Source organism: Marmota monax, unplaced genomic scaffold, assembly GCF_021218885.2.
Source record: "Marmota monax isolate L192 unplaced genomic scaffold, Marmota_monax_Labrador192_F-V1.1 WCK01_AAM20220418_F8-fsc00090, whole genome shotgun sequence".
NCBI classification, from domain to species: Eukaryota; Metazoa; Chordata; class Mammalia; order Rodentia; family Sciuridae; genus Marmota; species Marmota monax.
Window position 1 is genome coordinate 5,032,877 of NW_026695219.1, and position 16,278 is coordinate 5,049,154.

The 16,278-nt window shown below is 45.5% G+C and overlaps 1 protein-coding gene across 9 annotated transcripts in view; it reads left to right on the top strand.

Moving 5' to 3' along the window:
- The window catches only part of Sdccag8 (SHH signaling and ciliogenesis regulator SDCCAG8), a 245,983-nt gene that overhangs the window by 219,470 nt on the left and 10,235 nt on the right, over nt 1–16,278 (top strand). For 6 of the 9 annotated variants that reach the window (XM_058575172.1, XM_058575166.1, XM_058575165.1 and 3 more), the window contains one exon: nt 9,321–9,447. The exons of 1 other annotated variant lie outside the window; for it this stretch is intronic. In XM_058575172.1, the coding sequence (XP_058431155.1) occupies nt 9,321–9,447 (127 nt within the window). Of the gene's footprint in view, nt 1–9,320; nt 9,448–9,552; nt 14,563–16,278 lie in introns of those variants that run through there. 2 more of the 9 variants (XM_058575167.1, XM_058575168.1) reach the window with 1 other exon arrangement.

Below are 16,278 nucleotides of genomic sequence, written 5' to 3' on the forward strand. Positions count from 1 at the left end.
TTAAGAGTTTATTCCCTCGTTTCAGGAGAGGGACCTGAGATTTAAACAGGAGTTGCTTATGTTCTCATGTCTGATGCCAAAACATTTTAAGAACAGTCTAGGATAGTTTTCATTTGGATGGTTGTTTTCATCAAAAATTGAAGCCACACAAATTATTCTCCAGATAACTCATTTTGTATGTGTGATTAATACTGTGAATTATGATGTACCAGTGGTTCTCACACTTGAGAATTCATTTGTCACCCAGGGAGGCTTACAGAAATGAATGCTGCTGGACCCACCCCAGTGTTTCTGATTGAGGAGGCCAGGAGATATTATTACCTCAGTTTTACAAATGGAGAACCTAGAATTGAGAGAGTTCAAGTCTCTGGAATAAGGCAAAATAGCTAGTTTATGATAGGATTTTGAATTCATATCCCTTGCTTCCAAGCCCAACACTCATTTACCTAATTTAGGATTCTTTTGATTAATTGACAAAGTCCATACTGTATGCACATATGAATATGTAGCAACAAATCCCATCATTATATGCAACTATAATGCAACAATGAAAAATGTAGAAAGAAAAAAATTGCCAATTCCACTGCTGTACTAAAATCATTAATTTATTTGTTAGACTTTTCCTGGAACAAAGTTATTACATAATGTAATAAATGAAACTATAGATGAAAATTGTACTACAGATGAAATCACATGTCTTATATTTGGTATAAACAGAATACATTAGAAAGTCTCTTGCTTATTCCAGCAGCTTAAATGTCAGGTACCTTTTCTAAGTACTGGAGAGGGAAAGCTGAACACGATTCTGTTCCTGTCCTTAGAAAATTCATAGTTCAGTGGGAGAGACAGAGAAGCAATAACTGTGTCAAGGGTAGAGGTGTTCTCTATGAAAAGATGTATAAAGTCACATGGAAGTGCAGAGGAAGGGCCTGGGGAAAACTTTGCAAGAATGTTTTAAAGGACTAGGAGCAGGGGATGGCCACAAGGACTAGGGACAGAAGGCATTCTAAGCAGAGAGCACAGCATTATTGTGATGGCAGGAAGCAAATGGATATTTCTGCAAAGTGGATAAGAGTGACTGGGATATCTATGTAGGAGGAGAGGGGATTGTAGCAGGGGTCAGATGGCAAAGAGCCTGGTCACCATTGCAAAGGGTTCAGTGTTTACACTTAGAGCTATAAATAGCCATTGAAAATGTGACATAATGAAAGTTTTGTTCCAGAAAGATCCTTCTAGTCTAGCCATCATGGGTACTATGGATTTGAGAGGCCAAGTAGAAGAAGGTATCGCAGGGATTTGGATAAAGAAGGCTGCCAGCCCATCCAATTTCAAGGAGTGAAGGTGGTAGGGATGGGTTGGTACAGGCTGGGGAGATGTATAGAAGGTTAAGAGAGCTCATCTACCAAACTTGGAGACTGAGTTATGTGGGCAATGAGGGAGAAGGAGGCTGCTGTGGGACTGCCCCACCTATATGAGAGGGACACTGGGAGAAGCACAGATGAGTACAGTGTCCCATGATGAGTTTGTGGTGGGCTGAATTTCAGGTTAGGGAGCCACCTCAGGTACGCATCAGATACTAAGGACGCTCAGCCTGTCCACCTGGAGCCCTAAGTGTAGATATTTAAAAAATGTGTGTGTCTGTGTGTGTGTGTATCAGGCAGGGACAATGTTTCAACTGAGAGAGAGAGAGCTGGACCCAGCCCCCCCAGCATTTGCAAGTGTGATAAAGGCGGAGGAAATGCCAAAGGATTAGGGCAGTGAGAGCTGGAGAGACTCTAAGGAGGAGAGGGAGAGTAGCTCCCCTACTGCAGGGTGTCCTTAATGGCTTTAGCAATCCTGCATCTACCCTTTTAGTTCTGTGAGCTTGAGCAGATGACTTCTTTCTTTGTGCCTAGCTTTTCTCATGCACAAAATACAGATGATAACACCCACTGTGCAGTGTTGTCATGAGAATTAAATTAGGTAATGAATGCAAAATTCTTACAATCCTGGGCTTTTAGGAAATGCTCAGTACAGACTAGAGTATGGTACTGGGAACAGTAGAACACTGAGTGCATATTTACAGGCAAAATATTTATACCTTTTAAATTTATATGTTGTTTAGAAAATGCCCTTCATTTCTATGAGGAGATCCCCTCTCCCAGGCAAACTGCTGTTCTGAGCATTTTGAGAACTTATCTAAGAAGAGGAATGAAAATCTTTGCCATTGTCAGAGTGACCACAGGGAAGGGGCTCTGGTTTTTAGAACAAAAGACATTTTACTACCACAAGCAAATACAATCCCCAAACAAAAACCCTAAAGTAAGTAGTCTGTAGGAAGCTCCCAGGTGGAATTGGTGCAAGCAACTGACACCTCTTTAAAAAAACATTCATGCCTGAGAATATTTGCCACCCCTGGGGTAGGAATTGGGGACTGGCCTGGAGAAGAAAGCCTGGGTAGCAGCCCTGTAGCACTGTACTAGGTTCCCAAGTGTTCATTTGGTTATTATATCTCATAACTTACTTATACACTGCATATATTTTGTATGTATAACATACAACATAAAAAATTTAAATATATGTATTCACTTGCTTTCACAGTATTCATAGCAAATGAATGTCTGAAGCCTAGGACCAGAGCTGGCAGCTTGCACTGCTTCTGTTTTGCATAAGATATTTTCCCCAGCCCACTCAGCTCTATAAAGTTGTTTTGTATTTCACCACTTGCTCCATCTTATCTTGAAGTCTTGCATATATTTTTTTTAAATGCTGGTTCTGATAATGCTTGTGGGTGTGGCTGACAGAATCACTGTTGGACCAATAGATATCTGCCCCAGCTCAGCACACGTGTTTCCTGTGATTTTATCTGCATTTGTACCTTTACAAACCTGGGCCTTTTTGCTTCCATAGTAAGAGCCTCCTTCCCCTTAGTGCCTTAAATTCCTAGAGCTGGTTTGGCACAGAAGGGGAGGCTGTACTGGCAACTCTACCCCAGCCTGGGCAGCTGCTCTTCTCTCCCAAGAGTCCTCCATCTTGCCCAGAGTTCACAGTTGTGTACTTACAGGTACTGAAGGCGTGAACTCTATGCCATAGGTTAGGATAGCAACCCAGTCTGGGTGCATAGCTGCCTGAAGTGTCCTTTCTTTCTCATGGACCAGCTGACCCCACCATGCCCTGTGAGAATGGAGGAGCACAGGTGCTTCAGGGGTGAGGGGATGAGGCCTGGGTCAGGGGCAGAAGGCCTGGCCACAGCTGCTCTGGATGCCTTGACAGCACAGTGAAGATTCACACATATCCTGGGGAGCCCTAGGACAGGATGGACTCCCTGTCCAATGTAGAGATGAGATACAAGACTGGGAGAATGGGGTGGGGGAGGTCTAATTAGGAGTTGAGCTCTGAAATCTCTTGATTCTATCTTTCCTTCCTACCACATGGAGGCTGGGTGTGGTTTGCAGGATGTCAGGGGCTCCTTACCCAAATTCCTGCAGGCCCCACGATGGCAGCCCCTGCTTGCTCTGCCCACTATCTAATGCCTTGTAGAGGAAATAGCTAAAAACAAGAGACCCAAACAGAACAAAAGAAAGTGCAGTCTCTCAAAATGACAACCACACCAAGACCCAACTGCTGAAAAGAAGTTTGTAGTCCTGTGAAGACCAAGAGGAGTGACATTTGGGAGGATCAGGAGGGGGGGTGGTATAGAACAGGTGCCCTATGAGGAGGTTAGGTAGAAGAAGGGCTGATGACATCCAATGGCTGAGTCAGGACACCTGTGTCTTCCCAAGAGGGCAAGCTCTCAGCCTAACAGATATCACTAGCCCTGGCCAGTGCCCTTGTCCTCTGCAGCAGCCCCCCAGCTGCCTAACCCTGACTTTCCTTTCTCAGCAAACAGCCCTGCCCTGACCTGAGGGAATGCAGAAGCTGCTGAACATGAGCTCTGGCCACAGCTCTCCCCTTAGCTTGCCTTCCCTCTTGTCTCAGGGAGGAGGGTGCAGGTCCCCAGGCCTGGGCACCTTCTTCCCCTGGGAAGCCTGCCATCTTCTGCTTTGAGGATTTACCTTCTCTCCTCCAGAGTCCCCTCCCCACCAGTTCAGGCTGCTCCCATTCTTACTACCTTCCCCTCAGCCCAGCTCACTAGAATAATCTCCCCTTCTCTCCCCAGCCAGACAACTCTGCATGGTGCTCTGCCATCAGGTAGCATTTTACACAAACCACTCCTCCTTCTCTCCTCCCTGGATCTCCAGGATCTGCTTCTCTATTGGCTTTCTCTTACTTTCTGGGTCATCTGTCTCTGCATCTGGCCAGCTTCCTGTGTTTTGCCAGCCCTAGACTGTCCCGTGTTCTTGGCCATCAGATCATGGGATCTTTGATACTTGCATTTTTTTAAAATTTTTTTAGTTTTAGGTGGACACAATATATTTATTTTTTATTTTTATGTGGTGTTGAGGATCGAACCCAGCGCCCCACGCATGCCAGGAGAGCACGCTACCGCTTGAGTCACATCCCCAGCCCTGATACTTGCATTTTTAACAAACTGCTCCAGTTGAAAATCTCTACCAGTCTTTCCCAGGCAAATCTTGCCCCATATTCATGGCCTCACCTCCCAAGAGGTTTGGTTTGCATAGCTAGAGCTTTAGCTGGGCCATTCCTGGGCCTTATGCTTCATAACTATGTCCCACAAGTATCTCAGACTTGTTCTGACCCCAGATTTTCTCTTCTACCCCAGGCTTATCCCTCCTTTCACCTTTTTTTTGGTAAATGGCACTACCACTGCCTGCAGGACAGAGTTCATATTGCTACCAACCTCCACTAAGCCCAGTATTACCTTCCTCTGAGCAGCTCACAATGTCTGGAGCAGCCAGAACAGTTTGAAGTTTTCAGACACTCCATACCCTTTACAGTGCCTCCCCCATGTGGGAAGGCCCTGTGCCTGGCTCCTGGAAGAACAATATCTACTATTTTCTCACATCCCACTTGCCAGCCTAGTAATATTAAACTAGTCATGTATCCTTTCTGTACCTTAGTTTCCTTATCCTTAAAGTGGGGATAATAATTAGCTCCTCCCTCATTAGAATTCTTGTCAATATTAAAGATTAAAAAAAATTGTAAGAGCTTAACACATCACCCTATATATTGTGAGTGCTCAATGTAGAATGAAGAGTTCTCTCCTAAGCAAGCAGAAGCCTTCCTGTTCCTCGCCTTTGCTGTATCAATCATTCCTCCTTATGCCTTCACATTGTTCTGTTTGAAGTCAACACTTATTTCATCACCTGTCATTTTCTCCTCAAATGTCTGAGAATCCTTTGAGGGCAAGAACCATTTGTAATTCTTTGTGTACTCCCAGTGTCTACATTGGTATTTGTTATGGTTGGATCCCAAATGTCTCCCAACTTGGTCTTCAGCCTACAGCACCTTTGGAATATGATAAATCCTTTAAGAGGTGGGGCCTAGTTTCAGAAAGTTAGATAATTGGGAGTGTGCCCTTGAAGGGGATATTGGGACCCTCAGTCCCTTCCTGTGTCTCTTTCTTTGCATCTCAGCTGCCATGAGATGAGCAATCTCCTCTGCCATGCTCTCCCACCATGATTGCTGCTTTGCTATAAGCCCAAAGGCAACAGGACTAGGCAATCATGGATTGAAGCCTCTGAAACTATGAGCCAAAATAAAACTTTCCTTTTTTTAAGTTGTTTTTCTCAGGTATTTCTTGGCCAACATGGTACTTAACCCACAAGGGGTGTTTACTAAAGGCTGGTTGGTGTAGTGTATAACCTCAGTGAGTTAACCAACTGGGCACTGCCTAGATTTGACTCCAGGCTCTCTACCATAACTCTGTGTGACTCTGTGCAAGTTAACCTGTCATCTTCAGTTTCCTCATCCATAAAATGGGGATGGTCATGCTAACATGTAACTCAGATGACTGTAATAAACTTAGAATTGAATAATCAAGGTGGAGCAGTAAGCTCAAAAGCTCAGCAAATGTTGATTGTGCCAAGAGTGAGAGTTGTAGCTATGACTGGCTGACACTATGGACTTATGGCATAAAAACTGAGAATAATAACCACTGTGGAAAATAAAGGACAGTTTATTTATCTACAATATAGTCTTCAGAAATCTCTTCTGATGGTAGTGAAAGATCCATTACCAGAACATAGGCTGAGCTGGGCAGTATTTGGAGTTTTTCCAAAAATATATATTTTTTTTAAATTTCCCCAGTGTTTTTAGCAGGCCTTCAAAGAACTGTTACAGAAGTGTTTCCTTAACAAACTCCCTTTTATTTAAAAAAAAAAAAAATTAACAAATGTGGGTTCAGTGTTCTTTTTACGTTTTCTGAGTTTGTGACTGACTTCACTACTGTATGTGGAATGAGGGGGTAAAACCTGCCCCCAAAAGGAAGGCACATAAATAAAGAGTGGGGGACACTCCTGTGATGAACTTTTTGGAGTTGTTCAAGTTGGTTTTAAAAATAAGTCAAGCTGGGTGGTTGGCCTGGGCCACAGTCTCAACTACTCCCTAGACTGAGGCAGGTGGATCACTTGAGCCAGGAGTTCCAGGAGAGCTTGGGCAACATAATGAAACACCATATCAATAAAGTGGGTGGGTGGGGGGTGGGGAGCAAACAAACAGATTTTGCTTCTGCCCTTAGCTCTTCAGTATTAGTGAGGATGCACCTCCTAGAGGAGGGGTGGTTTCTCAGAATCTGACCTCTCACAGCAGCTGGTTTTCTGCTGTACTGAGGCTCACACCTAGCCACGAGATTCAGGTGGTCTGGGTGGGGTTCCTCAACCCCCCACCCTGTAACTGATGAGCTGTCCCATTGCCCGAAGTTTGCAAAATAAGCCCGAGTGAGCCTTGTCTTAGTTCTGAGGGCTCCCTAGGAGAAAGGTCTAGGTAGGAACTGGCCCCTTCTCTGGTGGCAGAGCCAGTGTGGCTTGTCCATGGCCAGCTTTTTGTGCCGCGAGAGCTGACTTTGGCTTGGCTCATAGCACTGGATGGGGCAGCCGTCCCTTTTCAGGAGCCCAAAAACACATACTGAACCCATCGGTCCGCGGGACCATTTTCCCATTTGATCCAAGCACAGGGCAAGAAACCACATGGAGAATAGCCACTCTGGCGCTTTCTTGCAGTTGAACCATAATGGTGTCATTTGTTTATCGCAAGCTTCTGTTCCAATCCTTTTCAAGCAAGCAGGAAGCCAAAGGACTTCTGCCTCAGTAGCTCTAGCCTGGGGCTCTCTCCACATCCAGGATGTGATTGGAGGGGGAAAGCCACCTTACAGGTTAGGGAGCTCAACTGCTAAAGCTGTTTTTCGCCTGATTTTAATGTGAAAGTAGTACATTGTCTGCTTCTCAAGAAAAAAAGGCAGTTAACCTCTCTGCTACAGCAATCAGAGCCAATCCAGGGCTCCTTGGCAAGCTGGGGCTCTAGTAAAAGGTGGCCTGCGCAGTTTCTCCCTGCCAGGACCCCCGGCAGTGCAGGAAAGCTTCTGTCTGCTCTGCCCCAGTGGGGTGGCTTTGAGACCCTCTCACAAGAGATCTACCCCAGCCCCCATAACTGCGTGATGGGGTGGGGTCGGATGAGCTACCCCTAGCGGAGATGCCATGGCTTCATCAGCCAGAAACTTAAGTTTTCCTTCTCCTAGATAAGAGGGAGGATAGGGCGCAGTTGCAGGCTCATCCTTGAACAGAAGGTCTTTGCCCAGGGCTGACGGGGCACCTGGAACGTAGAGCTAAGGAGAGGCCACAGTCCCCCAGACTCAGCGAGCGCAGGAGCCGCAGAGCTGTGGGACTGCCTCCGGCTGCGCCGCTAGGAGGGCCTGTGAGGATGCGCAGTGTGGTCACCGCCCCATCCCTCACTCCTGCACCTGTAGGACATGCCAGGTGAGTAGTTTCCGGAAGGTGGTGTAATTGAAAACCAGGACCCCGCTGAGTGTTCCAAGTTGGGGAGTGGGGGCAGGGCGGACCCTTTCCAAAGACTTGATGAGTCCATTTGAGACTAAGAGTAGCTCCTGGGAGTTGGCAGGGGACGTGGAGAGGGTTGTACTGTGCTTTGCAGAAGAGTCCTGGGAGAGTGTGAGTAAAGCTGTAGACCTTTGCCACCTTTCCCAGAATGCATTTTACCCGCCATAGCCAGATGCGAACTCACCCCAACCCAAAGGCCTGAATCTTTGGCTTTGTAAATGTTTAGTTGTACTCAGAGCCTACCAGGAACACTGACCCAGGAGATCTTGAATTGAGGGCTTCCCCAGGCTAGTCTTTGTAGAACAGGTCTTTGACTTGGTAACCTGGAGTTTGAAATGTACCACGAGCTATTCTTTGCTTGTGAAAATACAATTTAATTTCCCTGTGGGTGCTTTTGATTAGTGGGAGCTGTGAAATGGCACGCTGCTTTCCAGAACAGTTCTGGGTAGTTGTTCAACTCTAAATTTAACCCGAAGCCAACATTGTCATGGCTGTAGGAAGCTGTCTGTGGACAGATGAGGATAATGGTTTAAATGAATTAGCAAGTTGGGAGAGGAGAGCCCATCAGCAGAATGACAAATTTAGGATTTTTAAAGACATCTGGTCAGCAATGCTGGAACTTGTGATTGACTGAGTGATTAATAATGGAAAACCCTTAGTTCAGTGTTTCCATCATTCCTCACCCTCTTCCCCAGCGAGGGCCAGCAGTCTGCTTAGCTTGCCAGAGAGGGTTCCAGCTGAACAATGGAGCATTTGGGCTCCTCATCTTTGGCCTTTGCTTGTGAGTTTAAGGCTTTTAGTTTTTCTTTTACTTACCCATCTTGTATCTGATTCTAACTGACAACATATTGACAAGGTTCCCAGTTCCCTTGCATATGTGCTGCTAGCCAGAGCCTCAACTCAGGGTCACTCTTGACTTCTAGTTCATAGTTCACTATCAGGAGCTTCCCTGAGATACACACTATTATTGCTTCAATGTCCTCCAGAGCCCCATGTGTTGAAGGCATGGTCCCTAGCCCATAGCTCTCTTAAGAAGTGGGGTCTAGTTGGAATAAGTTAGGAAATTGGGAGTGTGCCCATAAAGGGAATATTGGGACCCTAGCTTCTTTTCTCTTTCTTTTAATTTCTGGCCTCCATGATGAGGGCTTTTTCTGCCACACATTTCCACCATATTGTGCTACAATCATAAACTGAAACCTCTGAAAGTGAGCAAATTAAAACATTTTCTTCTTCTAAGTTGATTATTTCAAGTATTTTGTTACAGCAACAGAAAGCTGACTAAAACACAGAGTAAGAGAGCCCTAAAGTGTACCATTGTCCCTTCTGATCTCCCAAGCACCCTCTTTTCAGAACCCATCTCTAATTCTGTGGTGGCTTTTTTTCCAGGCTCCAGCAGCTGGATAAGCATAGCCAGGCCACAGCCCAGCAGCTGGTGCAGCTGCTCAACAAGCAGAACCAGCTTCTCCTGGAGAGACAGAGCTTGTCAGAAGAGGTGGACTGGCTGAGATCCCAGGTACTCGGCAGACCCCAGCCCTAGGGCAGCCTGCCCACCACAGAACATACAGGGGTATGATAGGGAGAACATGCACATGGGTCTCTTACTTGTTTCTTTTTCCAGGGCTGTACCTTAATAGGCTTAAATTCCCACTAGTCACCTTGGTCAGCTCATAAGCTAAGAGGGAGCTCCTGAAGATTGTGCTGAGCACAGCAGGGCGGCGAGGAGTGTAAGCTGAGGCCTGTCCCCAAGCAGATCCAGGTCCATGAATCTCCCAGCCACACTGAGTGCTGAGTCCTACAAAACAGGGAGTACTACCAGGGTGCCAGAGGAGGGAGAAAGGAAGACTGCATTGGTAGAGCAGGCCTCTTGGACGAGGGTGGCCTTGATCTGCCCCTAAAGGATTAAAACGCTTGAACTGGTTGAGAAAAGACATGTTCCCAATGCAGAAGGTATGTTGTCCTAAATTAGCCTGAGGATAATTGGGCTAGGATTTTGAGTGCCTGAAAAGCACCTGGTAGTCTTACACATTGAATATGCACTCTCTCTTTACCCTTCAACAAACCAGGAAGATTGACATTATTGGTCTCCATTTTTTAGATATGGGAAATGAGACTCAAGCAAATGTATACAGCTAGCAAGTAGGGATACAGCAAATGGAACCTAAGTTCTGACTCCACACCTAGGCTTTCCCTATCAGGTTAGATAATGGAGGCAAAAGAATTCAGGTGAATTTGGAGTAGGGAATGAAACCTCTTTTCATCTAAATTGCTTCTTTTCCTGCCAGAGAGGTTCTGCTTTTTGCCCCATCAAGCAATTTTTAGGACAGGAGTTGGTCTATGGGCTGTCAGTGGCCTCTGCCTTTAATTAGGATTGCACCCAGGTGCTCCATAAATGCCCAGGGGACTTTGTGAAGCAAGTGGTTAGAATGATTAATGGAAGAAAGCATCTGGAAATGAAAAATGATGAGGAATTGTCTCTCATTCACTTTTCAAAATGTCTGTGTGCTGAAGGGTTATAAGGAAACTGTAAATACAGATTTCCCACTCAAATCCCCCCACACAGTGTTTATTTATGCACAAAGAGTAAGTAAGCCAGTCACCACGCTAAGGCTGCAGGTATAAACTCACCTCTACAGTCCTCTGGGCTGCTGAGGTCACTCACAGGGAAGGAAGAATTGACGTCTGAGCCACACGCTACACCACCACAATTGTCTGGGATGCGTGCAACAAATGAAAGGAACCCACATTCATTCCAGGGCTGCAGCTGACACATACCTGGGCAGCGTGTCTAGGATTGGGACCTAGGAACCTGCATTAAAGCTGTTGGAGTAATTCTGAGGGCCACTAAAGTCTGAGAATCTCCAGGATGTTTGGAGCTAGGACAGATGATTCTAGATTGTGGCACTGTTTAAGGGCCTGGCCGAGTTACTTGTCTCATGGGCCTTACTTTCCCCATCTGCACTGTGGGAATTAGGAAAAAGATACTGGAGTATTAAGTGAGTGTCACTGTAGGGTGCTCAGTGGGACCTTAGGTACTTAGTGGGCTGAAGGAATGTCAGGGTTTTCCTTTCTTTTTTCTTTGAGATAGATAGGGTCTCACTAAGTTTCCCAGACTGGCCTCAAGCTTGCTATACTTCTGCCTCAGCCTCCCTAGTAGCTGAGTTTACAGATATGCATTACCCCAACTAGTAGGATTTTTCTGTCTCATCTCCCTGCATCTTGAGAAGGTCCTGGGAGATGACTAAGGGGACATAAGCATAAGGAAGGCAGAAACCCTGTGGAGCCAGTACTGACAGGACCAACTTCACTCCTCTCTGCTCTGTTTCTCATTTGTGCTAGTGCCAAGTCCCTCATCCTTCATCCAGGCCAGAACCCAACTTGGTGGACAGGTCCTGAGGGAGGACCTGGCAATGCCAGCTTTGTGCCTGGCATCAAGGACACTGGGGCTACTGGATTTCTAGGCTCCTGTCATACATGATGGAAGGACCATGACTTATGGTGTGAGTGAATCAAGAACTATTTCAGAACTCAGATTGTGGGGAGTCTTCTATGGAGGCTCAGAGTACCAGTACTTTCCTCTTCAGCTCATCATTACAATATGAGCTTCACCTTTTAACTCCCCATTGCCTACTTTATAGCACACTTACGTCTTAGCATGCTTTTAAAAGCTGGTAAATAGTAAATGAATTGCAAAAATTGCACAAAATGCATTAAAAAACAAAACAACAACAAACAAACAAACAAACAAAAAACCCAAACTGCAAAATATCCCCAGAAAAACTAGCAGGTCTTTCTTCCCTTGCTTGGAGAAGCAGCAGTGGTTTGCCTGTCCAGTACTATCTGATGCTGCCTCATTTGGCTCATCTCCAAAAGGGCCTTGCAGGTGAAAGTATTACACGTGGAGTTATTTTAAGATGAATGTGACAAAAGAAATTTGATAGCAGAAATGTTGATTTTCAGTAGCAGATACCTAGTAGTGATCAAAGAGGAGGGCTGGGTCCAGTTTTGCAAGCTTTCTGCCGAGTTTCTAAACTTGGAAACTGCTCTTTACATCCAGGTGTTGCAGTGGCCTCTACACGGGGGCTGTCAGTGCCCTGGACACTGTGTTTTGTTTTTTCCATAGAAAAAACTTGAATTTTGAGTTAAGTTCCAAATGAGCCTTTTGAGATAATAGGGCTGCTCTTTGACCCTGTACAGATATTTCAGAGGAAGGTGCCTTCTTGGGGTCTGGAGCAATCAGCACACTGTTTTCCTGGAGAGAGTCCTCTAGACCCAATGCTTGGGCATCTGATGTCCACAGCTGCCTTCATCTCCGGTTTGGGGATGGTTTAGCTAAAGGCTTCCATTTTCTCAACACTGGATGAATTAAGCATAATAGCTTAATTTTGTGTGTCAAACTCTAAAAATCTCTCTTCAGTTAATACCCAATAGAGAATGGATATTTTCTGGCCTGGGCAGCTGCTCTGAAGCTGAGTCATGTCCCCCATTAGCTCTTACGTCCTGAGCCTGCTGCCCTGAGCAGAGGATCGATGGTGGGGCTCAGGCTTGGCCTGTGGCCTCCGACAGGAAATGTCTAGCTTGTTTAGAAGGCTTGATTATTCTGAATGGCTTCTGCTTAAATTCTGAAACATGCAAAATGACATGTCTGGGGCTGGGGCTATAGCTCAGTTGGTAGAGTGCTTGCTTTGCATGCACAAGGCCCTGGGTTCAATCCCCAGCACCACATGTACACACACACACCACCACCACCACCAACAACAACAACAAAAACCCCATATGTCTGGTGGAAGGAGCTAGTCATAGCTGTAACTGTCACAATGACACTTTGGCCATATTATCCCATGGTACAGTGTGCAGTGAGGCAGCGTGCACTGCGCAGAGCCCAGGGCTCGGACCTCCCAGCCTAGGCTGGTTTTTAACTTTCTGTTCTTAGTTCAGGACTAAGACCAATGGCTTTATTAATCTTCTGCCTCACAATGAGGAAAAGAACTTCTAGAAAATGGCTTTTAAAAGATCATGAAATGGCCAGGTATGGTGGCATGCACCTGTAATCTCAGCAACGAGAGGCTGAGGCAGGAGGATTAGAAGTTTCAGGGCCAGCCTGGGCAACTTAATGAGACCCTGTCTCAACATGAAAAGATAAAAAGAGCTAAGGATATAACTAAGTGGCAGAGCACTCCTGAGCTCAATCCCCAGTATCAAAAAAAAAAAACAAAAAAAAAAACACAAAATGGCTATATTCGTGTAGAAAGACACGTTAAAGCACTAATCTAACTTCACCCAACAGTGATTCCTCTTTTTCTCAGTTACAGCACAGTCTCGTCTCTGGGCAGATACTCTGCCTGTCTTGTGATGGAGGGCTAGGCTGGACGCTAACACTTCCTGTCTTGGGAGGCAGGCCCTGGCTGGGGGAGGCTGGAACCTCTGGAGTGGTGGCAGGGGATGACATCTGGGGTAAGGGACATGGGGCCCCAGGGGGCATTGGACATGACCTGACAGCTTGGAGCTGGGACAGGGTCTGCAGCCCAGAGCCTAGGGGTTTTAACATCTGTCCAGGAAGGGTGAAGCCAGCTGGTGAGAATGTAAGTCTGTCTGGGGGAGAATGGCATCTGTGAGAGGAAGATGAACAGAAATTATCTGTCCACTGAGAGGATTATCTTAAACATGGAGATGAGTTTATGTGTTTATGTATTTATTTGGTAATGACTCTTTCAGCTGACTGGTGTGTTCGGGTAGCTGTTGCCCTGGACAGGCTGTTTGGTTTGGTGCTCAGTGTTCAATCTGGGGAGGGGATTCCCTTTTAGTCCCTTACTATGAATCACTTACAGTTTAGAAAACAGAGTAGGAAACTGACTTGTCAGTGGTTCATCAGTTGGCCCTATGACTTTTAAAGCATTCTTGGCAGTGAATTTACTTTCTAATTTGACTTAAACTTGTGCATGGATCCAGCAGCCATATGTGATTATATTCAAGATCATTGACATCCTCTCATTGCACCAAAGGACTCGTCGGATAGAGCTGAAACACAAGCAGGAGAAGCAGACAGATTCTGAGAAGGGGAGGAGAGGTCTATTTGTGACCGGAAGCAAGAGGAGGAAGGACTCTGGAGATTGGGCAGCCTGGGTGAGGGTGAGCCAGGTTTGGGTCTGGCTGAGAAAGGACACATGCAAGACCCGGGCAGTGTAGGCGTCCCAAGTGGAACCTGGATGTGGCCACCTAGTTGGTACTTCCTAGAGTCCAAGGGCTTTGCTCAGCTGACTTAAGGCTCCCATATAGTTAGCTACCTGCAGGACAGATGGTGCTTAAATAGAACAGCAAATACACTGAATAAAATAAATTACAAAGCCTTTTCCTGAACCAAGATTTTTTGGAAAGAATTCTAAATAGATGAAAACAAACAATTTGATTTCAACCAAATTGTTGTTTTTTTGTTTTTATCCTGATTTTCACCCGAATTGTCAGTCTCAAAAATAAACACTGATACATTCCCAGAAAATATTTTTCAAATAAAAACTGACTCTGTTAAAGTTTGCCCTGATTCTTTCAAAACTGTGTACAAGACACTGTCAACCAAAGTGACTTGCATATTTTTTTAAATAAACTTGAACATATGCAGCTAAAATGTCATTAACTCCCTGCTGCCTGAGTGTTTTTAAAGAGTGACATAAGACCCCGGTTGCTACATTTCTAACCTGAGGGTCTTGTGACCCTTGAAGAAACTTCCCCAAGAGTGACAGTTTAACTTTGTCTTCTCCACTGAGCATAAATCACACTGAAATGCACACAGGTTTTCATTTAAGTCAGGCTTGCTCTTCTGTTAACAGTTCACTTTGTCCAAGAGTGAATCCTTTCAGAATAATAATCATGGAAGAAAAATAAGTTAAATTTTATGTTGCTTCAGATGCATTTGCTCCACTTATTGCTTCCTGAGTCAGACATTACATTTTGCAATATAAATTCACAATCAAGATTTTAAAGGGAGCTAAATATTTTAATCCAATTAGACAAGTGAACAAAACACTGAATATTACATGTAGTGTAGATAAGTGGTTCTTGCCTTTAAAAGACTGTAATTCCGTCACATTACAACCCCAAATGTCAATGTTGTCTTCATTTTTAACGCTTTCAAACATGAGGCAGCCAGAGGCTCCACTCTCTGCTGTTGGTGACACTGTCTGTCCTCTGGGAATTCTTAAAATCTATTTACCATGGAAACATGGTTCACATAAAACACAAACACCTGCCTGTGCTCAGAGAAAGTGCTCCTGACTTACAGGACTCAAGAGAGCTGGAAGATGACAAACTCAGATCCCACACACTGTGGAAGTGTGCTCTGGAAGGGGACGACACAGTGGATGCCAGGCCCCAACGCTGACCCCTTCTGTGTATGCACAGGCATCCCTGGCCTGTGTGGGGTTGCCTCCCTGTCATACCACAAGTCCCAAGTCCATCCCAAGATGCTATTTTATAGAAAGTGCTGCCCTGTCTGCAAGACAGTCTTTCCTGCATCTGCCTTTTGATTGCTCTGGAACCTACAGTTTGGTGCCTTTCTTGGAGACCCACCATCAAGGGGAAACAGGTCTTGAGCTCTGGCTGCTGCCACATGGCTGTGAGGGAAGGGTGGATGCAGGCCCCTGCTAACCTTGCTGTGAACCCCTGCCCTGTTTTGCAGCCAGCAATAGCTAGATTCCCAGAAAGGCTCTGCAGAGCCCAGCTAGGAGGCGTGGACCTCTTAGCAAGTGCTAGGATTATTTGTGCTATGGAGGCTGAACTGCAGGGACCTGGGAGCCCAGTGCCACTGGGTTGGTAAAGCAGTGAGCCATCCTGCTATAAAGCATTGCATTTCCTCTAAATTCTGCAGAGTACGGGTGAGGACCCTTTTCTCTCCGACAAATGGATGGCACCCAGTGCTCACATGTCTGGCTGATGCCAGGTGGCCCTCCAAATTGGCCCTTCTTAATTCCATAAACAGCAGAGTGGTTGTTCTGCTGTTCCTCCACTAATCTGCATGGCGGGAGAGCCCAGTAGTAGAGTCTGGACTTGGAGGTCATAGTCCTGGATTCAAAGGCGTATGTTCTGCACCACTTCAGGAAAACAAATTGTTTAGCTTCCATGTCACTTGATTCTGGCAAAAAAAAAAAAAAAAAAAAAAACCAAAAAACTCAGCTTCCCTTTTAGAGGGAGGTTTGATGTTACTCAGTTTAGAGCAGATGACCATGACAACAACAGGATTAGTAGGCTTAAAGGGGCCTTTTGAGACAAATCATTTTAATATCCTTTTTGTACAAATAGAAGAGTAAAGGCCACAGAGATGGAGTGAATGGGACTGGGACTGGGAAATGAAAGG